The following is a 23432-nucleotide window of genomic DNA, read 5'->3' on the forward strand; positions in this document are numbered from 1 at the left end:
TCCACAGGCTGCAGCCCTCTCTCTTTCTTTCTGTCTTTTTTTGTCTCTAAACAGTGGGTGTTGTGTGGGAGCTGAAAAATGAAGCTTTGGTAATAAGAGTTTTTCACTCTCAGCTGCAACACATTGAATTTCTCCCAGTGGAACAATTAAGAGGCTGAAATAGACAGAACCGCGCGAAATAAAACGCAGCATGTATGGGGTTTGGGACATGAATACGTCCTGGTGGTGTAACCGTACTGTCACTTCACTGAGGACTCTGGCTTTTAAATGCACTGACGTCAGGATTATGTAATTGTCTTCCCTATGGCTGTTGGGAGAGAGTCTGACAACAGGATCCTGAAAGTATATTACTGGCTTCCTTTATTCACTTTCCTTTTTTATATTGAATAACATTATATACATTCAGTAAAAAGCTCATGCTCAGTCTCAGACATGTTCCAGCTCATATTACTACTCATGTCAGGGAAGGTTACTGTTAGATTTACTTCTGTGTTTTTACACATGTATCTTTAAGTAGCAGTGTCCAAGTACGCAGCACAGAGTCATTTCACCTCCTTGGACATGCAATTCTTCCTTCACCTACTCTTTAACAAGCAAATGTATTAACTTGTGGTCCATTCTATATTATTTTAAAATATGTTGGATGCTTTTTGTGCAAATAATGTTAAATAGATTGAAGGGGTTATTGTTCATAGGAGGCAGGAGGGCTGGAGTCTCATATAGATGTCCAAAAAAGAGCAATTAAAAAAAAAAAGGAAACAGTTAACTGGATTTAACAGATCATAACTGACTTTAAAAGAAGAAATTAGAATAACAAAGGTTACATACACTGACAGACAGACACACACACACACACACACAAACACAAACACAGTAACCTATAAACTTTAAAAACAGGTACTTTATTTGCCTCAACAGGCTTCCGTAGTTACCAATTAGCTTAATTAGCAGGTGGGCTCAACACATAGTTGATGCAGTGACAGGCCGCAGTTTGCTTTAATGTACATTTTATTCATCTTTTCACGGAGACAAAATGGCAGCACAACAGGTAACAATGGTTTAAATTTTCCTTAAATTATTTGTTCGTAATTTTTATATTAAATGGCAATTTTCTCTCTCCCTTTGCTGTTTGATTAGTTAGCTTAATGTTAGCTTCAAGTTAGCTAATGCTAATGGAGCGTTGCTAACGCTCCGTTAGCGGTTGCTTTATTTTTTTCGTTGTTTATTGATGGAGGTTTTTTGTTTGTTTGTTTGTTTTGTATGAACCCATGATTATTTCCCCAGACAGTGTGGCCTTGCTTCCCGCTAACATTGCCCTGCTACCTGGACAGAGAGTACGCCGGCGTGGTGGTGCCTTCGCCCTTCGTACACTTCTGCAGCACCGTGTACAAAAACCTCGGTGCAAGTAAGTGTGCAAGAGGATCAACTTGTCCACACACAATATGATCATCAAACTTTTTCTTAATTTTAAAAGTTTTCATGTAACAAAGTTCTCCTCCTCCTCCTCCTCCTGTGACGGCCTAATCCATCCCAAGATTCACTGCGACAATACGGAAATTAATATGGCAGCTTTATATATAAATAATGCAGAACTGGGGGATTATTTTTATTTTCAAGAATAAATTGTAAGAATTATGATCATTGCAGTACAGACAATACAAAGCTGAATTGTGAAGAGCTGAGGCTGTTTAAAAACTCAACTCACTGTGGTTTCTCCATCTGCAGAAGAAGGCAGGCAGTTCTTTCTGGACAGGTTTGTGGTTGTACATCTCCTTCAATCACTTTAAGGGAACACCTACTGTATCACTAACTTTTACTGTAACAGACGTCTCTCTTGCTCTGACAGGTCCGTGTTTGATTTGGTGGAGGCTCACCACTGTCTTGAGCTAACCGACCCAAAGCTGCTGTCCTGGTTTCTCTCTTTGTCTCCAGATGACAAACGGATCATCCAAGGTGTGTTTTCAGAGGTCTAACTTTTTTTTTTTTTTTTTGCAAATTGTGTTAAAGAACATTATAGCTACAGATGGATGTGAACACAAAATAGTGCGAGCTAACCAAGTATTCAGTCAGTTCAACAGAAAGTGTTCGTGAATGTGCAGGTTGTGGAAACAGAGGGAACCTTCAAATGTGCAGCTCAACATATGTTAAGTTTTATACAGATGGAAGACCATTAGCGTTTAGTTCAGGCTGTCAAGACAGTTGGCTTGTATTGGCCATTATGCACAGGAATATGCTAATGGTTACACATGACAAACAAACACAAACATTTAAAATAGGTTCTTTACTGTACCACTCCCGTTAAGAGTGCCATGATTGCACATGATAAAAGTAAAACAGCTATACGTCAAGATGATTATGGATTATCACACAGACAAGTATGTTTTCTGAGAAATCAAGACTTTCTGTATGTGCATTGTACACACACACATTTCGTCATGTGCTGTATGTGAAATGAAAAGTTCTGAAGTGTAATTTTTAGTTTCGATTGTTTTTCTTTCTCACAGATGATGGAGGATTTTATCATTTCCTACATAGACATCCTGCCTTAGAAATGTCAAGGCATCATGTTTATGTGAAGTGTAAGTTGAGCTGAGGTGTTATCGTCTTCTAACAGCCGTCCACACATTAGCATTAAACTGTCTGTTCTTTTTTTATCACAAATGCAGATAACATTGGAAACAGCAGCTCTGTCCAGCCAACCATAACCTCCAACAAGCCCAAGTATGTTTCACAGCACAAGCAGTGACCTGGTAAAGCAGTATCGCATCAATGAAACTGTTTTTTTTTAAACTATGATTTATGGATGAAACTCTGGACTTTTCAGATCTAAAGCAACAGGTGCAAAGATGCGCAAATGTGGTAACTTGCAAACGTCTCTCACACACACACACACACACACACACACAGTGATGCACATTTTATGAAGGAACATCTGCGATTGTAAATGCATCATTCAGATGTTTTTCATGCCTGTGTGCTGGCATACCGGCATTACGGGTTGTTCATTTATTGGATTCTTGTCAGGGAACTGAGTAGAGTTTGATGGTTAAAAGATCACTGGGATTTCACATTTTTGGCTATAAATCATGAATTTATATAAGTTTAGACACAATGTTACTCAAATCTGGGCATGAAATTAAGTTATGGGGGTATAGCCAAAAGAACAAGGTCCATTTCACTGTGACATTGTAATGTTCCACATAAAGACCTCTGGCTATTATTCAACTGCTATGTAACTCGAGGAGAGTGATCATATTTCCTTAACCTTAGCCTGTTGGCAAAGGCAAATAACCGTGAGGTGGTAATTCCTTCCTTGATGTATTTGTAAGAGTTTTGTTTTAGCATAAGTTTACAATAAGTTTGTAGCACCCATATGATGTAGATTGACCAATTCTTTTGTGACAAGACTGTTGTAATGGAAAACTTTTGCCTTTGACAAGTCCATATCTTCAGTCCAGTGGATAGATCAATGAAAAGTCATCAGTTAAAAGAACACATGGCTTTATTCTCTGGGTAACTGCTGCTTGATCTAATTGACATCAAATTTGCAGTCAGCAGTTGTTAAATTAAAACTTTAACTTTCCTACTAAAAAAAACTTCAGTGTAAGTTTTATTTCTTTGTGCCTCCTGGAAGAAATGCCCTGCACACATCTGGAATTGGAGATGCTGCATCGAAACGTGGACAATTTGACTCTATTTGGCTGTAACAGCAGGGACAGAACACAAAGTCAGCGACAGAAGACTGCCCCCCCCCCAAATCAGCTGATACACCAGCAGGACAGGTTCCCCACAGATTACAGCTCTATTGCACAGGTACTGAGCTATCAGAAGGACCAGATAAACAGGGTAAAACACTCTCTGTGTATATGTGTTCAGTTGTTTCTTCACAGTTCCGTTTGAAACTGGAAGTAATATGTGATCTTTGTTTTGAAGTGTTCACCTCTGTCCCAGCTGAATGAAGGAACGCCATCCTGGCACATGACCAGCGGTGGAGCCCTGGCAAGCTTCTCTCTGGATGTGGAACTAGAGCAACGCAAGCAGGGGGGAAAGCCTGAGCTCAAGAGCCAGAGTATAGACTTCACAAATGCTGAAGTCAATCCATTACAGTAAGAATGACTCCTATGGCTAACGTGATATGAAACATATTCATTTCATCCTGACCCTATTAAGCCCAAAGCCACGACGGCTGCACCAGAGACATTCTTTTATTTCCTCATTTTAAAGAGGGAAGTGCGTTTCTGTCTCACTTTGGTTTTTATTGATCAGCTCTGGCATCAATAAGTCACAACAGTGATGTTGCAGCCCATCAGTGTCTCAGAGGCCAAGCTGTCAGTTGCTTGAATAACCAAAACAAATTAGATCAATCATTTACTTTTCTCAGTGACTCAGTGAGGAGATGTTGGTCTGAGTTTAGTGTGCTGACAGAATAAAAACATGGACAAGATATTTAGAGCATAGAGGGTTTGGAGCAAATTTTTCAGGGAGAAGGAAAATAAACTGGATTGCAGCTCAAAAGAATGAAGATGTCCAAGTAGAAATAGAAACTTCAAATCAGTCAGTCACACGACCTGCTATTTCTCTGCTGCCTCTGCTAATAAAGCTAAAATAATAATAAAACTTAGAAGTCAGCTGTTAAATATCTGAAGTAGTTGGAGACAAAGATGAGTTTTCACATCAGTTTGTTCATATGTAAATATGTTTCGTGTTTCATGGTCCTCTGAGCAACACTTTCATGTTAAAGGTCAACAATTGAAAACACATCTCCTGAGTACTTCAGCTTTGACAGTTCTGAGATCGATACCGTCGAGAACAACAACAGGAGAATGGAGTGGGTGAACTGTCCTCTGGACTCGGCTGGCAAAGGCAACACAATAGGGGGATGTCAAGATTACACAGTGTGTGGAAACGAGCACACTGTGGATAAGAATGAGACGAGCTCATGCTTCAATGATCAGAGTGACAGCTTCCACAACGTCATGGAGGATGATAAGAGCATCCTTGTCTGTCTTGTCAGTGAAGGGCTGAAAACACATGATGGGGTTCATTCGGGTTCAGTCGGCACTAATGTCGAAGCACCGACACAGACCAGCAAAAACACAAAGTCCATTCAGTCTTGTCTAAATTTGGGCACTTTAGAGGACAGCTCAAATGCGTCCAGTGTTAGCGCCTGTGATGTCATGGTCGGCACAGAGTTGGCACTGCACACCTCAGCTTCCAACCAAACCGAAGATCCAGAAACTGCTGACAAAAACGTCATCACTGAAGTCCACATGGCAGATCTGGACTATCTCGCTGAGGTGAGGCTGAAGCCAAATCGTCATGATTGTAGAAGCTCCAGAAAATTGTTTAACGACCTCTTTTTAACAATTCAGGAATTCATCAAAATGAAGACCGCTCAAGAAAAACAGAGAGAGAAAAGGTGAACCAACAGATTCAGACAGTCTTTCTACTGGCACAGGACTAACATCTTTTAATATTTGACTTCCAGTTTGGGCAGTGAAGTGAGGAAAGAGTGCGCTTGTTCCCAGCGTGTTCAGCAGGCAGAGCTGCGTCTCCTGACTCTGCAGTACAGCATGTGCAGACAGCACTGCTGGACTCTCTATTGTACCTCTGCTGAGGGAGGCCAGCTCACCGCTCAGCATGAGGATATGAATCATCATCGGTCAGTTGTTAACCTGTTTCAACATGTCGCAGTTTTCCTTTCATAGTTATTTTTATTTTTTTTATATTGTGATACATCCGTCACATTTTGTTTCTAAGACACAGGAAGCCACCTGTTGTGATTCCCCTTTTCTCTTTAGGCCAAAGGACGCTCCTGTAAACTTTTTAAGTATTCTGCAAAAATTGGAATCTGACTATAACCACATGAGGAACCAGATCCTGGAAGGGGTACCCCTGGAGCAACTCCAGCCACTGTCTGTTGACTCAGAGAAAATAACAGCAGGAGCAAGTTATGTCCCTGCTCAGGTAAGGCTAATGTCTGAATATTTCAAACTGATGTCAAATATTTTAAGAGTAACAGCCGCGGTCTGATGTTCCCTCTTTAGATTGTCGGTGAAGTGCTGGGAGGCCCTCCTTTTTGGTATGTTACACATGTTTTATTCATTATCAGCACACTGAACATTTGACTGTGTAGACTGATGTTGTCAAGTCTGATCCATAAGGAGCTCCCTAAATCCACAACAGTGTAATACAACAGGGGAAGAAAATGGAGATCCCAACAGTGGCTGCCAGGTATACTCATAGGCTAAGATGTCAAGGAAGAGGACAGCCAGTGACAAATCTGAAAGCTGTTTGTAATTGCTGTATTTTTTATATTTTTGATCAGTCGCAGGAAAAACGGGGCAAGAGGGAAATCTGCAAATCAAGTAGGGCCGTCACTCTCATCCCCCACAATTCACAGCTGGAAGAGAAGCAGATACGTAAGTAAAAGTATTTCTACATAAGTACTTAACAAGAAGTTGATTAAATCAAATATGTACTTTTCTTTGTTTGGACAGAAGCTGCATGCAAAGAGCTCAAAACCAACGAGGCGTGGTATGATGCTGAAGAAGAACTGCAGCCTGCAGGATCCTCTGCAGCTGCTGAGACAACACAGGACCTTACAAAAGAAGGGTCCAAGGGTAAGGAATAATAGAATCTAGCTAAACATTTTCAGTGTAACTGGAGGATTTAGATTGCATTTCGGATCTGACCTTTGGGGTGGGGATTTTGTTATGACCCCAGAATCTTCGTGTGAGGAGACGGAGAGTTCTCTCCTCTGTGTTTCCAACCTGCCCGGTGATGTGACAGAGGTGAACAGACTCCAGAGAAGAAATGTTCTGCTGCTGTTGTAACATGAATCAGAATGAATATATGTTGGGAATGAGACGGCACTTGGGTGTTGTATTGTTTGTTTGTAGCCAGCAGAGGGCAGCACAGGCTGTAACTGAGACTTTGTCTGTGACAGAGTGACCTGATGCTGTGGTTTGAGAAACACAGTCTGTCTGGAGTTCACATCTGCAATTTAAAGAAAGATTCCAGGTGAGGGTGACAACATCTGTAGTAGGTTCACATTTCTCACTCTCTTTGTTTGTGTATTAGATTTCCGTATTTAGCACACACCCCCGTTTTTCAGCTTAGTCAATATTAACTGTACTGCTGTATAATGAGCTGACACCAGCCCCCGGCTCAATATCAGACACTGTAACTCTGCAGTCCTACAGCTTCGCTTTCGTTAATGTCTGACATACCTTTTTAAATGTTGTTACCTAACTGTGCTCTAATTTATTGCCTCCTTATCATCACCGTCACTTTTTTTCATACTGAACAATTGTGATGTTTACTTTGATTGTTCATGCTTGTGTTCGGACAACTTTGGTTTTTGAAATGTCTTTGTAAAGCACTGTGTAACTTGTAAAGGTTTTGCATGAATAAAGTTATTATTCCCTGGCTTCAGTCATGCAGCTGCTGCAGCAGGGTCTAATGTCAGAACAGCAATTTGCCTCCAAAATGGACCCATTACTGTCAGTGTAACAACTGTTCGTCTCACTGGCTGCGTTCTGCAGAGTTGCCATAGTGATGGTGAGTGGTGCCCAATCCGCCGAGGCTGCAGTGAGGGGGCTGAATGGCTGCAGCCTGGAAGGACATGCTTTGCATGTCGAGCACATCAACGGAGCTGTTGATGGGAGCCAGAGCCGGGCCTCACAGGAGGCCTCACAGGATGCCACCAAACCTCCACCCAGTAACACTGAAAAAGAGGTGGGACTATGAGAGTGTTGGAGGTGGTGAAATGGTGATTTTTGTTTTAATGCAGGTTTTAACAGCAGGGCACCAAAATAAATCAGGACTAATTAAGTAAAATGCTGACAATAGCAGATGTTTTCTGGTGCTCTTGATTTAAACTAATTGGTTAAATTGTCTTTCAAAAATGTAATGCCAACAAACTCTTGTATGAAATGTAGATGTTGAAGTCAAGCTGCTACATGTCCCTGCAAATTCACTGCAGTTAGCAATATTTTATGGAACAAAAGGTTCATCAGTTTTATCGATCAAAATGATCAAAAATGTAAACACGTTTTCTCTCGTCCTACTAGTCGACGCTCAGCTCCAGCATCAACCAGAGGAAGGAGGTCTCCGTCTCCCCCGCGGCGAAGACCACCTGGGTGCCCCAACACTTCGGCACCATGGGCAGCTTCGACAGCCTCACGGAGGAGCTGATGCGTCTCCACCCGGCTGTTGGGAGGCAGAGGATTATGGAGGCCCTGGTGGAGCTGAGGGCCACACACCAGGGCCTCCTCCGCAGCCTGCCGCTCGGGGTCATCCGGGAGATGACCTCCCAGCTGCTCTCCAGGCCGGCGGGGGCCACACAGCCCTGATGAGGGCGGTTAGCTGCTGATGAGTTTTATTTCACGTTAGAATCAGAACAGAAATATGTGAATGGATGGAAGTTCATCTGCCAAAAAAAATAATAATTTGGAGTTCATGATTGTTATTGAATCCAGTTCACTTCCAGCAGCTTTTTTTTTTTTTTCTATTTTCAAATAAAGAGAGTGAACACCTTCATCCCCTCTGCTCTGCCTTTTCATGCTCTCCCTGCTTTGGATCGCCCCCCCACCCTCCGTCAGGAGCCACCACTAGGTGTCCCGACCCAGCAGCCCGGCCTCGGTGTGCCGAAGGAGTTAAAGTAAATCCCCGGCCGGGGATGGGCGGAGATTGGAGCAGGGAACCGGACAATCCGAGCTGGGCGATCAGATCTGGGAAAAGAAAGTCAGCAGTCCGAGCTGTGCGTGTTTATGTTGTGGTCAGTTCGCCTCGTCCACTTGGACCCTTTTTCATTATTATTATTAATTCTGTTTTGGTTCTTACGCGGATCCATGGAGCCGCGCAGCCACCATGGGTGAAGCAGCCGCCGGCTGCAGAGAGGAGTCCAGACCGAGAGCAGACGGAGGACCGGAGTCTGAGAGGCGGATCAGCGGGACTCCGAGCAGCGCTGTCTTCGTGGACTCTGTGGAACTATGGAAAAGTCTCCGTCCTCACAGGGAGCCTTCACCCTGAGCGGCCGATAGACGCGCCTCAGGAGCTGGGATGGTCCAGGCGCTTCTGCAGACCAGCAGGACTGAATCCGGCTGGTGGGACTGAGATAAACCCAGAGACAGAAATCCGCTTTTTTCTTCGTCTGTCTGTCTGAGCAGCGCCATGTGCAGCCCGGGGACATGGATGTGGAGAGCCGCTCTGTGCTGCGTGCTGCTGGGGACGGTAACACACAGTGTCAGAGGTAGGACCACAACCAGCTGCTCTCCAATGCACAGACACACACACACACACACACACACACACACATTGGCTTTGACGTGGAAATATACAATTAACACTCCTGTTGCGTTAAGTTGGCAGAGCGATGGTGTTTTTCCTGCTGCAGCTTGTGTGTCTGTTGCATTTATATTATATGTCAAATTTACAGGTTCAGAGCTGAGGAAAGAAGTCTGACAACAAAAAATCCTGCATCACAAAGAATTCAACTGTATTATTACCTCTATTGCTCTTTCACCCTCATCAGCACTTGCTTTATTATGTTGAACATCCTCTTGAAAACTGAAGTCTGATTTTGATTGCTTTCCCACTTCCATGTCGGGGTTGTGACCGTCCGTCTCCATGATCTTTCTTCCCCTTTCTTCAGGTCTCAACATGTGCATGAGTGGCAGTGCAACGTCCTGTGAAGAATGTCTCCTGATTCACCCCAGTTGTGCCTGGTGTGCACAAGAGGTAGACGTTTTCTGCGAGTAATTCCTGTAGAACGGCTTCGTGTATGAGCTGCCTTTGTTTGTTGATGGCTTATCTGTCCTTCAGGTTTTTGGGTCAGGCCGGACTCTCACGTCACGCTGCGACTTTAGCCACAACCTGCTGAAGCGGGGCTGCCAAGTTCGGTTCATTGAGTACCCCACGAGCAGCATCTCAATCCTGCAGAACATGCCGCTGAGTTCGAAAGGGTCTGGGGCGACCAACAACGTTGTCCAGATCATGCCTCAAAGAATCTCCCTCAGCCTCAGGCAGGGTAAGATTTGTGCACGTTAAAGAGTCAGAGGAAAACAGGAGCGGCTAAAAAAAGAAATGTTTTTGTATAAATATTGCAAAGCCTCAGCTGCAAGAGTGAATCAGCTAACAGATTCTCTCCACCTGCAGGAGACAAGACGTGGTTTGGACTGCAGGTACGGCAGGTGGAGGACTACCCGGTGGATCTCTACTACCTGATGGACCTCTCGCTTTCCATGAAAGACGACCTGGACACGATCCGTAACCTGGGCACCAAGTTGGCTCTGGAGATGGGAAAGCTCACCAGCAACTTCAGGCTTGGCTTTGGCTCCTTCGTGGACAAAAACATGTCCCCCTTTTCCTACACAGCCCCCAAGTATCAGGAGAATCCATGCAGCGGGTGAGCAGTGGACGCAGGGCTCACCGCATGTTTAAACTGGGATTGTGCTTTTGGAGTTGAGAGATGTTCTTGTATGGCATAAATGCACTACAGCAGAAGGCAGCGAAATCCTGAACGCACACTTCTGCTTTCGCGCTTTCATGAATCATGCATACTTGGATATATCTACTGCAGAAAGAATGAGAGGTTTTCCATATTTGATAAAGAAGAGTGAATTTGCAGCTCTTGAAAATGGCCCCTCTCCTCCCACGCTGCTCAGGGTTGTTGATGGGGTCAAACTGAAAAGGAACAGAACAGAAAGGGGGTGAAAAAGCTGTGGCACACAATAATTTGCCCCGGAGGTGAGAGCACATTGCTCTAGCTTGCTGGCTGCCATCACGCATCACTTCCCATCTAGGTTATGGCTCTGGTTGTGTGTGTGTGTGTGTGTGTGTGTGTTTGTGTAAGTCACACACAGTTAAGCATGGAAAAGAAATATTAAAGGGATAGATGACAACGTGTTGACCCCAGACAACCCACCTCACTTCTGCCATTTCAAATGAGATAAGAAAAGACGTGCAAATCAGCTGGATCTGAATGTAACTGTTCTGATCCATCACTGAGTGCTTAAAATGGAATTAATAGATCAGTTATGTTATCCTTACGTGACTTCCAAAGGAAATGCCTCCATCTCTTCTTCTCTGTCTCATTTTTGCACAGATACAAACTCTTCCCCAGCTGCGTCCCCACTTTCGGTTTCCGCCACATCCTCCGGCTGACGGACAAAGTGGACCGTTTTAACGAGGAGGTGCAGAAGCAGATGGTTTCACGCAACCGAGACGCACCAGAGGGCGGATTCGACGCCATCCTGCAGGCTGCTGTTTGCAAGGTGACAAATGCCTCATTGTCTTAAACGCTGTGCTAACGCAGGTCTCTGTTCGCACACTGTTGCTTCACTCCCTCTTGAGTTTTTAACCGCATCCTGGTAATGTACACTGAGTCACCATCATTTAGCTACAGACGAGCATATTTTGGATGCCGAGATGCCCCCCCCAACCCATGACAGGCGTCTGACCTATTTAGTCTGTTAATTAAAAGCACCATGGGGGATTGACAGGAAGTGGAAGTGCAGCTGGTTAAACATGAGGACAAGTCACTCGCTGGCCCAGTCGTATTCCTCCTCTCCAGATTTAATTGTTTTCTGCAGGAAGAGAATGACTGGCTGCCTTGTAATTTACTCAGACTGCGCTATTTCAAACACACTGGTTAGAGGACTGGGCTGGGTCTGTCCCGAGGCCGCGCTGATCCAGATTCATTCAGTGTTGGACAGTGAGACATTTCATCCAAAGGTTATTTATATATATATATATATGCTTTTAAAACAAATGTGTTGATTTTCAATGACGAAAATGATGACGCATTAAGTTTCAGGACCCCCCCACCCACTCTGAGTCCAGTTTAGAAGAAGTTTTTCCTCCACAGGATCACCACTTGTAGCTCTTTGTTGTCCTTTTAGGACAAATTAAGGTCTTCAACTGACCATGTTAACAGCCTCAGGCTGTATGTACAAACAAACTTACGGATGTAATAGCGTGGAAAATAAATGATTCCCTTTTTCATTCTCCGACACCTAATGCTTCCCGGACTCTGCTTTGCAAGAACCAGTGTTTTTATTAAGAAAATAAATAAATAAATAGATAGATGTTTGCGCTATGAGTTGAAGACACTTGCTTTTCCGTCCAAGATAATTGTTTTCCTTTCTACCCCAACAACAGGAAATAGCGACCAGCTTGTGTCACGCGTGATGAAGAGCTTGGGCGTTTAAAAGCATAAAAAAAAACGAGGAGAAAAGGATGTTTTGTGAAACAGTCGCTGATCAGCACAGTTTGGGCGGGTCTGTGCCGCTCCGGCCGAATAATGGACCGAAGGCTCACAAAGGCCTCTCTCTCCTCACTGGTTGAATTGTTGTGTTTCTTTAGTGCCATGTATTAGTCAGCACTCGCTGTCAAACACTGCCTGTTGTTTCGTACTGATAAAGGTCAGACTGGGACCTGCTATAGAAAGCTCTGGCTGTTGTTACAGCCTCACTGTTTTGCTTGGAGAGAGTCTGAATCCATTAATGTGAATTTGACCTCCTCTGTACTTTCTCATTAACTCATTAGGAAAACTTTTACTGGACTAATAAATAAAGAAGTTGGACTGTTTCCTCATCAGCTTCAAGAACAGTCTGAACGCCAGAGTTACCCCCTGATGGTCAATAGATAGACTGCAGGTTTAAGGTTTCCCTTTTCAGACCCTGCTTCTGCAGTGCTAACCTTTCCCTCTGTTAACAGGCAGAAATAGGCTGGAGGAAGGAGGCCTACCACCTGCTGGTGTTCGCCACAGACGACGTGCCTCACCTCGCTCTGGACGGCAGGCTGGGCGGCCTCGTCCAGCCGCACGACGGACAGTGTCACCTCAACGACAGGAACGAGTACAGCGCCTCCACCAAGATGGTGAGAGGAGATACTCAGTGTTCGGGGTTTAAATAGTATCTATAATTTATTTTTTTTTTTTTTGTTGATGTCAGTTTTGCTGCTCAGTTCAGAAACATTTGGATCCAGATGTTGTCATACTGGAGATGTTTCATCCAACTGGCAGCTTTCAACATTTCTCATAAATCTGATCCACTTAGTGTTTGTTACTGTCATCTCAGCAAATTAATAGATATATAGAATTTTATCTGATAAAACAGTGATTTTAAGAGAAAGAGACAAAGCATTGCAATCACACACAGACACACAAGCTCATTCGCACATCCTAATGACGACGCAGCAGCCATGCAAAGTGCTCGCCTGCCCGTGGTAGCCACTGTGGGCTGCAGTGTTTTGCCCAACATGACTTTGGCAGCTTTGTGGAAAATCTATCCCAGCTAGATGTTTCAAGATTTTTAATAATCTCAGATCTTATTGCAGAAACGTCTCCGGGCAGCTTTACCTCTCAGAGAGCTGAAACCTGAGACTCACTGTGATACAATACCCCTTCAGTAAACCTCACTCTTTACAGAATCCAGCTGTGAAAGGACTTTGTTATTTCTGATGTTTACTTTAAGGACTATTAGTAAAAATTCCTGATGCCTTCTTTAATAACAAGGTCACACGCCAAGTTTTTTTTTTTTTTTTTTTTTCTCCACCCAATGATAGTGGGTTGTCTGGCTCCACTTGGCTCTCATCCAAGGTTCCCAAACCAAAAATCTGTCTTCAATCCAAAGCAAATATTCAGCAGAAAGTAGGCTGGGAAATTTTTCAAATTCTTCCTCAACCAGGCCGCTTGAGTACGAGCACGTTGTTATTAATAGCAGCAGCCTGTGGTGGTAATTGTAGAGGGAAGAGCCAATGCACGCGTCCACACCTGAAGGCTGCCTGTAAAACTACACAACAGACAACCCCACAACCCCCCTCACACACACACACACACACACCCCACCAGTGACCATGGGACATCTCTGACATGAGTTATGATACCAATCATGAGCCAATGGAATTTTTAAAATTGAGAGGTTTAGTGAGGTTGACAAAGGAAGTCTTTCACTCACTACGAGTGCTTTGAAAAATATCACATGGATGTTCAGTGCTCCTGATTAAAAGGGATTTTTTTTTCTGTTTTATCTTCTAAAAGCAGAATTTGCAGCACACAAGATCGACAGAATGGAAATACTCGTACATCTTTTGTTTCATTTTTGAGAAGTATAATATATGTGGACCACAGTACCCATAATTCCCCTGTCTTTCTCTACAGGATTATCCTTCTCTGGCTCTTTTGGGGGAGAAACTTGCAGAAAATAACATTTTTCTCATCTTTGCAGTGACAAAGCGTCTTTATGTCATTTATAAGGTACATTTCTTTTTTGCTCTTTTTCTTTGTGGATTTATGACCAAATTATTTTACATTAACGTCAATAAATCTGTCTCTTGTTTGTGTCTTCACGAAGAATTTCACTGCACTCATACCCGGGACGACAGTGGAGATCCTGGATCAGGACTCCAAGAACGTGATTCAGCTCATCGTCGCAGCCTACAATGTGAGTAGATGGAAGTGGAGACTGTTGCTGGTTCGTGGGATTCCCTGTTAGTGTGTGTTTGTGCAATGAAACGGGGGAGAAAGACCAGAAAACAAAAGGGGGAGGGTGGGGGGGGAAATTCTTTAAAGTCTTCTCGCCACTGTGACAGAGTTAACAGGCCTCCAGCCGACACTGGCAGTTACACAAAACCTGGAGTTCTCATTAGTTTTTTATTTTTATTTATTTTGCTTTTCCTTTGTTCTGTAGGCCTATTAGTTATTAGGCAACCCTTAAATGGGACGATAGTTTAATTTTTGATAGTGGATTGGAGACATTTAAGTCAATTACTAAGCAAAGATGAATGAATTAACTCTCAGGAGCTTTTATGCAAAAAATGCAGCTCAACAGGCTTCACAATAACAACACAAAATTTGAAAAGCATGCAAGACTTTGAATTATGAAATTATATTAAGCTGATTGAAGAAAGACAGCTGTTAGCCATAAGATCTGGTATAAAAAGACAAAAGAAATTGTTTTTAATTTAAACTTTCCACTGACTCAGCAGCTCCGATATTTAACAGAAATGTTTTCCATATTTTGGGGTCATAGCAGCTAAAAGTGGAATCCCCAAAGATTTTTGTGGGGACTCCGATCTTGGTCTTAGGCCTTCACACTAGTCACAAGATTAATCTGAATTTGTGTGAAATGATTAAAGGATAATGATGATGAGTTTACTAAAACTTGATGGACGGAGGCTTAAAGGTGCCACATGTTGGGTTCGGTGACTGCTTTTAAAACGTATGCATTAACATTTCCTTGTAATGAGGATTGTGTCTATAAAAATATGTGAAACCTGATTCTCGAGAGTCTGCCTGGCCCAATTGTCATCTTGAAAAAATAAGTTTGTTTTCCTGAGCTTCCAGACTCCAAAGAGCTGCTCTCTATGTAGTCAACCTTTCCCTGACATGTTTTCCTGTGTGGGCGTGCAGATTTTTTCCTCGCCGGCTCTCGTCTGGGCCTGTGGCAGCGTTAGCCCTCTGTGACAGAACAGTGGTGTCAAACGCAGACTTGACACTCTCAGTGTGTGTGTGGGAGTGGACCTGAATGAAGTGCTTTGACTCAAGGCCTTATTAACATTCCAGCTGCCACATAGCATCCACCGGTCTGAGGTCGTTAGCATAAAAAGGCCCAGCCAAAGGCCGTGAGGTTTGCGTCGTGTAATCGACGCACTTTTCCACCGCTTGCTCTTGATTGCATTAGCGGTCAGAGGAGGGTGAAAATGTGAGGCCACGCTTCCCCGTGTGCACCAACTACCATCCTGGTTTAAACTTGGCACAGTTACCTCACAGTAGGCTCGGGTTTGCACGTGTTGAACGCAGCCAGATGCAGATGGTGTTTCACATCCACACACGCACACACGCACAGCCTGCAGTCATGCATAGTCTTTGTGGTTGTGGTAAGATGAAATATAAAAATGTGCCTAACCAGGGCGATGCAGTCTCTGCTTTTAACTCCCTGTTTCCACTGTGTGACTCCGACAGAGTTACAGGCATGAAACGATGAGATGAGCTGGTTTGGTACAACACTGTGTGGGAGGCATCAAATTAGCGTGGCTCTATTTTCGGAACGTTGGAAAGTGTTTATGTCCACAATGGTGGAGGGTTGTTTTTTTTACCACTTAAAAAAAAAGTCATCTGTTTTGAAGCCCCTGATTTTACTCCACGTGTATCAACAAACCTTGTGTTGTGTCTTTTGTGGTGCTTTCTGCAGAACATTCGCTCTAAAGTGGAGCTGACAGTGTGGGACCAGCCGGAGGACCTCAGCCTTTCCTTCACCGCCACCTGCCAGGATGGAAAACCTCTGCCAGGCCTCAGGAAGTGTGCCGACCTCAAGATAGGAGACACAGTGAGACACAATTTGTTCATGTTCTAGCTCTTTCTGATTGTAAATAGGTTCATTTGTTCTATCAGTGCATATCCACCGACAGCCACTGGAACGCTGCGCTTGCAGCAGTTTGATGGAGTTTGTGTTTCTGCACTTAAAAAACACCCAAGAGTCATGATTACAAAAGTCCCTGGTTTGTTCTGCCAGAGATCAAATCATTTCCTCCCAAATCAAACCAGTCGGGGCAGCACCTCTATCAGCAGCAGAGAAAAGGCAGAAGATTCAAGCTGTTGGAATTCATTTTTATACTAATTTGTTATTTAGGGTTAGTGCTTTCGCTGCTTACGTCCCTCTTGATGTGTGAACTGCTAATTTCCCATTATGGGTTTCACAAAGTGTAGCTGTTGATAAAACAGTCCACACTTTATCTGCTGAATCCTTCCATGCCTCGCTGCTCAGTGAGGCTGCTAATCAGTCAGATATTGATTAGTATTGACCTTATAACTGTGGACAGGCTGATTATCGGGAGCAACGTTGACTCCCTGTTGTTTTTCCTCAGCAGCCTAAATCTCCTCACACTCACAGTCTGCAGGGTAAAGAGATAAATAATAAATATCTACAACAACCAAACATCAGCCCAATCAGATATGAAGTCATCCAATCAGTCCATAGTCCAAGCCAACACTACAAAGGGTTTTCTGCACGGACGTTATGCAAAGTAATTAATTATTATGAGGCTAAATGAGGAAACGTTGATTCTGGGTCATATTGTTCAGCTGTAATCTCTCTGTCCTGCTGAAGGTGATAACCATAAATACAGGCAGCGAGTAAGGAAAGCCAGTCGAGACTTGGCGCTCTTGGACAAACGCCTTGTGACTGTCAAATCCTATTATAGTGAGTTTCTCTGTGATGAAACTGAGACGGAGAAGGGTTTATGTTACTTTTCACTGCCAAACACACGTGTGAAGAAAAGTAGTCACAGCAATGGAAGTCTCCACGACCTGCTGAGGCACTCAATAAGGAAGGGGACGTCCTGTAATCACTATGGCCGTTGCTTTGTTTTGTTTTGTTTTGTTAATAATGCTGCTGATAAATAAGGACAGACTCAGTTATCATCGCCCAACTCTTTTGGCAGGGACAGCTCATTCCTCTGGGAATATCTGCTCCCTTGACTTCTCAGCTGGATTCAATCAGCTGTGGGAAATGCTGCATGTACTTCACCAGTGTTCAGACCAACAACAGCACTGCAACACAAACCGCCGGTTGACCCAGTAAAAAAAAAAACCTTGAACCCAGCTGAACTCCTGCCGCCTGCTCAGATCGGTTTCCACTTCTGCCTCGCAGTATCGCCGCTGTGCAGTGATTTTATGTGTGATAAGGCGTCCGTTACTCAGACTGGATTTTCTCATCAGTGCCTGTAGCGACACGCACAGTCTCCGTTTTATTTTCGGCCTGAACGTATTCTGGTTTGTTCTGAGGTTCATCTTCAGGTCTCTGTTTTTGTGGTTCTGCTGTTCTGAGTGTGGCTGCTGGGCATGAATACTAAAAGTCCCAATTTTGAACTTTCCCAGCGTTTTCTTCACAGACTATATTGAAGTGCCTGCGTATTGAAGTCCATGGGAAAATGTTGCTCCTTCTCCCTGATTTATTAGCTCAGTAAACGTTTCCTGATGAATATATGGTCTCTAGTTTCAAGTCTTCAATATAATATAATTATTTTTTTTAAATGATGCTCCCCTTTAGAGGAAAATAGATCTGAAGGCAGGGGAATGGATTAGGGGGCGGGGCTACTGTGTGGTTTAAAAAAACTGTTGATGATCACCACAGTCCGTGTAACCTGCTTTCTGTTGTGGCCCCTCTATATTCAGGACGAACCCCAATTCAAATCAGTATTGAGCCTCGGATTCATTGTAAAGTACAAGCGGGGGGCAGCTTCACACATGCTGCTTCCCCCTAAGAGCCCCCCCTCCATGCTCTTCTCGCTGCTTTATTTTCCTGGGATTGCTTTGGGGATGGGAATGTGCAGTGGAGGAGGAGGAGACGGCAATTGAGGCAGAATAGCACCGGGGAATGAAAAGGTTGGGGGGTGCGATTGGCCCTGTTCATGTCTTTCTTCCTTTGGCGCTGAAAGGAGGTGGAGGACAGCAGTTCGGTCCGCCCGCTGCCAAGCTTCTTAGTCTTTCACTGGGGACGGGGCTCAGACCACGGCCCAGGTGTCAGTCACTGTGTGAGCTCGAGCCCGATGCTGCATCTCAATGGCTTCACACAAAAATAAGCAAGGGGGGCTGGGGGGGGGGGGGGGGGGGGGGGGGGGGGGGGGGGCGGTAAGCCATGACAGGAGCAAAAATTCTAGCCTGAGTGTATGCGGTTAAAGCCGGCATCCTTTTCACTGTAACACCCCCAGAACTGTATGAGCACTGAATGGGATCATACATATGAATAAAACATACCACAGCTCCTTTAAAAAAAAAAAAGGGTGGGGGAGGGGGCAGTATCCTTAAACAAACCAGAAGCATTTGAATTAGGTTTTCTCTGACATTCCCAATGGGTTTTGTCCCACTTAATTGAATTTCAGTCGGTCATAAGAATCCCATCATCCAAAATTATTTCTCCATGGTAACGGACTTTATTTTGTCTCTAAAGGTTCATGAATGTTTGCGGACATGTGGCTTCTCTTACATCATGCTGTAGTACATACCATAGCGTCTGATCTGATTCCCCTACGTCTCTGTGAATCACATTACTTAACGTCTGTGTGTTGAGGCATTCCCTCAAAGACGACTCCTCCGCCCCCCCCTCAAGTTTCTCACCAGCCTCATAAGCATATGATTGGGTGATCCGGCCTCCTCGGGACTCACATTTACAGTAAATTTAATTGTGTCCCTTCATTAGCTGGTTTCCTGCCAGGCGAGCCTCTCCCTGGAGTCTGAATCAGCTTGTGTTGCAACAACTGCCTCATCTTAATGTAACTTTTTAAGGCCCTTCTTTTGGCCCCCTAGTTGTGAAGTTTGGCCCTGTTGCCTATCGAGCTCATGACTGAGATGACACTGTGGTGAGGTTTTGTACTGATTGAGTTTCACAACAGTAGCTGCATTTTTCCATCATTGATGATTTACAGGTTCAATTACAGCAGTGATGTCAGCGCTGAGTGATAACGGGGTGAACATTTTCAGCTGATGGGAAAACAGCCTTTTAGCTCCAGTTAACTTCTGTTTCTCTGCTGTAGTCCGTGTGCGCTGGCTGTCTGTTCACAACAGCAGCGTTTTCACCAGTCCAGTTCATATCATGTGTGATGTTTCCTGAAATAAATCTCAGCTCTGATAAACAGACCCACACAGTAAAGACACGTTGGGGCCGTTATTATCGGAGCTCGCAGCTTGATCTTGATCCTGTGAGATCCAGGTGCAAACGCTCAGATGTTCATGCCAAGAACAGCAGGTGTAGCGAGCGTGGGCCGTTTGTCTTCGGAGCGTCAAGTGACTCCGGTCAGATCTTCAAAGCAGAGACAGCAGCGCCTCCCTGCTCGAGCGGTTTTGATCTCTCACCCAGAATAACCGAGAATATTCAGCCATACAGTCTCTGTGCAAATCTACGAATCAAGAGGATGTGTTTAAAAATCTGATATCTTTTGTAAACAAACAGCAGCATTGTGGGTTGATGCAGAATTTAACATGACATATGAAGTTGTACAGAATCACAGCAGCATGATTTCCCATGTTCTCATAAAGGCAGGACAGGAGGGACAAAAGCAGAAAAAAGGAATTACTTCTTTCCACAGGGTAATCAAATGGGTGTTGGTCTAATATCCCACTTTCACAACACAGGGTCATGTGCAGTTCACGCCCACAGACTAGCTGGCAGCTGTATTTTCAGTGCAGTGTGGCGTGTTCTTCGGTGAAGAGATGCAGGGCGGGATCACGGATGAGATGGAATCAGAGGATGTTGGGACATGCGGTGGTTCAAAGTCTTCCTGATGCTGCTACTGTTAAAAATCACATCAGATTGTCTGAACCTGACATGAACCCTTTGGAGTGAGCAAACAGGAAGTAGATAGAGGAAGTCATTCATTTTCCTTTCCTTTCCTGCATAAAGCCTTCTTCTTTCTCCACGCAGGTTTCGTTCAACGTGAGTGTGGAGGCGCGGAGCTGTCCCCCCCGCGGCACCGACCAGACCTTCACCGTCAAGCCTGTTGGATTTAAAGACCGCCTGCAGGTTTCTGTGGATTATCAGTGTGACTGCGGCTGCAGCCGGACAGCACAAATCAACAGCAGCATCTGCAGCTCCATAGGTAGCTCTGCTGACCATACATATTTCTGCATGACAATAATAAGAATAACAGGCCGATCACATCTCCTTTTGTTTTTCCCCTGAAATGATCACAGAAAATCATGCATGGGTGCTTCCTATAAATTTTAGTAAAATAAGTAATAATTATTTGCAGCTGGGAGAGATTCTGATATTTTTCAAAACCGTGTGACTTTGAGTTCAAACATCTTTTCCGTTCGAGCTTCTGTTAGTAAAACAATCCTGGTCTTTTTTGTGAGTAAAAACTGTGCGCTGAAAATCCCCTTGAACTCTGACTCTGAATTATACAGGACAGAAAGCTTCCTCCTGTGGGGTGAAACTGATGGCAGCTGGACGCCTCAGTCTCTGATGTCAGACCGGGTATTTAGTCCTTTAATAACTGAGGAAAACTCCCACTTCACCCCGGAATCGCCTGCTCCTTTTACCTTGATTATGGAGAGGCTCTCACTTGTGGTTGTTGTGGAGTAAATGACAGTTATAAACCCAAATTATACTCTTACTGCTAAGTGTATTTTAAAACTTGCGATATGAACATGTGAAATACAGAAACTTTGGATTTATCTTCCCTTTTTTTGGCAGAAATAAGTGAAATTATTTGTCATTTTGATGTCTGCGGATTAAATAACAGGAAACACTAAAACTGACTGGAAACAGTTCTGACTCAGGAAGAAGTGACTCCTCTAGAGGAATTTAAATTATCCTTTTTCCCAGAAGCTGAATTTCATAGCCAAAATCCTGCAGAATCTTAACATGAACTTTGCTGGTGCAGGAACTTATAACTGTGGGACCTGTCGCTGCGAGCCGGGCTACCTGGGCGCCCGCTGCGAGTGCCAGGAGGGCGAGGCCAGCAGCATGTACCTGAGCGCCTGCCGCGAGGCCGAGGGCAAGCAGATCTGCAGCGGGCGAGGCGAGTGCAGCTGTAACCAGTGTCTGTGCTACGAGTCAGAGTTCGGCAAGATTTACGGCAGCTTCTGCGAGTGCGACGACTTCTCCTGCGCTCGCCATAAAGGCATCCTCTGCTCAGGTAAGAAGGTGGTTTTCAGGTTGTCGCCCTGGGGTGTTTGAACTCCGTCAGTCAGGGCCATGTTGAGCTGCTGTAGCGAGGTCTCTGCTTTGAAATCACAGCTGTTGAGAAGCTGCATCCTCGCCAACATCAAACAGGCTTTAAAACCATTTAAATCTGCTTCTTGTTGTGGGGTGTAACTTAAAATGATTCACATTCATGATGTTGAGTCACGTCCCATACCTGCCCCGGGTGTGTCTTTGCCCCTCCCACCCCACTTTTTATTTACTGTGAGAGCCGGGACCTGCAGGGCAGTTGGCGTCGCTCCCACAAGAAGCTCAGAGGAGCAGCTGCACAAGTAGTTGTTCAGATGTTCAGCCGGCGTTGTGTTATGTGTGTCAGCCTCAGTAGACATGTTTTCCGTAGGAGACATGTCTTCAAATGACGGCAGACAGGAGACAAGGAGAGACTTAAAATAAATATCCTGGATGAGACAGATTTATCGTGTGGCACATGATCTCATCAAGATCTAAAGAGCGCTCTCGGACTTTATTATTATTCAGCTCCTGGAGCAGATAAACTGTAGTGCAAAGGCAGTGAGTTAAAATAAGAACTAAATGTTTATTAAGTGAAACACCAGGACTTTAGCTCACCCTTTTCTGTATTTGTTTAGATTCCATATTCGCCAAGGCAGCAACTTCAAAACAATTAAATCACAATAAAATCTAAAATATGAATTCAAATTCAAAGACAAAAGGGAACAAGTGCATATAAAATAAAATTCTCCTGCGTAATTTGTGCAATCTGCTCCAGTATCACTGAATGTTTTGGTCATCTGAACTGTGAAGTTAAAATCTGTTTTTGTGGTTCGTCAGTCACGTGTCCTAAAAACGACGTAATCATCGTCTCATCCGGTCACAACAGGTTAGAAATCAACAGACTGTACAGCTTATACAGTAACTGTGGGCTGTAATGGTCTCCAAACTGCGGCTCCAATCTCCCACCCTGTCATAAATGTGCTATTAATCAGCGGTTTGTGTGTCTCTGCCTGATCTGTCCCTGTGTTATTCTGAGGTTAGCTATGAAAAGGTTCTGGCTGAGGCCGGAGCAGTCCTGTTCCCAGAACACCGAGTCCAAGACTTTGCATTCTGGTGCGGGACCCCCCTGGCCTAAAAGGGGAGGGGGGGGGCAGAGCTTCTGGCTTATCCCCAAGCCAACAACTGTTCCTGTGAAAACCACAGAGAACGCTTTGTGACGGGGGGCCGGCTTTGGCGCGCTCCCATGACACAATGCCTGCCTCTGTTTATCTACACCCAGTGGAAACATAAGTCTTTCGTTTAGTCAGCAGCGCGGCCGGACGTGCACTGAACGCACAAACGCAGGGCGCTCTGTTTGTTTGTTTGTCGATTGTCCATAAGCCATCATTAAATCTTAACAGTCCACTACGTTCTGCCGCTCCTCCTCCTCTTTTCTCAGCCTGGTTGTCCTGACTGTGGAGCCATAATGAGATCCTAATGATACCAAACTGTGCACTCCCACCTCACTCTGTGTCTGGAGCAATCAGATTGTTGAAGCGCAGTTCTTTTTAAAGAGGAAATCAGCTGGCATGGCATCCTCAGTTGTTTCTGCCGCCGAACGTCTCTCTGTGAGGTGTAGTTGTTCTCCTGTAGATCTGAAGCGCTGTGGGTCCCACAGGTGTCAGGTTCAGCTGTCAGTGCTCCTGTCCTGGACCGGCATTCAGTCAGAGACGCTGCAGACGTCTGTCCAGGAGACTGGACACAAGGAGAAATAATCAGCGGGGCCTCAGGGGC

The 23432-nt window shown here is 44.5% G+C and overlaps 2 protein-coding genes across 2 annotated transcripts in view; both read left to right on the forward strand.

Moving 5' to 3' along the window:
• The first annotated feature begins 5206 nt into the window (after positions 1–5206).
• rbm44 (RNA binding motif protein 44) lies at positions 5207–8740 on the forward strand. The gene is made up of 13 exons (XM_029530286.1): positions 5207–5297; positions 5373–5419; positions 5489–5662; positions 5802–5967; positions 6048–6082; positions 6165–6234; positions 6329–6422; positions 6501–6623; positions 6727–6794; positions 6950–7023; positions 7548–7740; positions 8076–8365; positions 8607–8740. Exons 1-12 carry the CDS (start codon positions 5271–5273, stop codon positions 8355–8357), a joined length of 1353 nt encoding a protein of 450 aa, XP_029386146.1. The 5' UTR covers positions 5207–5270; the 3' UTR covers positions 8358–8365; positions 8607–8740.
• The window catches only part of itgb5 (integrin, beta 5), a 30694-nt gene continuing 15998 nt past the window's right edge, over positions 8737–23432 (forward strand). The window contains exons 1-11 of the mRNA XM_029530283.1: positions 8737–9256; positions 9659–9744; positions 9829–10033; positions 10162–10411; positions 11111–11279; positions 12724–12885; positions 14168–14263; positions 14361–14450; positions 16200–16334; positions 20427–20601; positions 21388–21642. Of these exons, the coding sequence (XP_029386143.1) occupies positions 9178–9256; positions 9659–9744; positions 9829–10033; positions 10162–10411; positions 11111–11279; positions 12724–12885; positions 14168–14263; positions 14361–14450; positions 16200–16334; positions 20427–20601; positions 21388–21642 (1702 nt within the window). The 5' untranslated portion in view covers positions 8737–9177. The remainder of the gene's footprint in view (positions 9257–9658; positions 9745–9828; positions 10034–10161; positions 10412–11110; positions 11280–12723; positions 12886–14167; positions 14264–14360; positions 14451–16199; positions 16335–20426; positions 20602–21387; positions 21643–23432) is intronic.

The sequence above is a fragment of the Echeneis naucrates genome, chromosome 21 (genome assembly GCF_900963305.1).
Source record: "Echeneis naucrates chromosome 21, fEcheNa1.1, whole genome shotgun sequence".
Lineage (NCBI taxonomy): Eukaryota > Metazoa > Chordata > Actinopteri > Carangiformes > Echeneidae > Echeneis > Echeneis naucrates.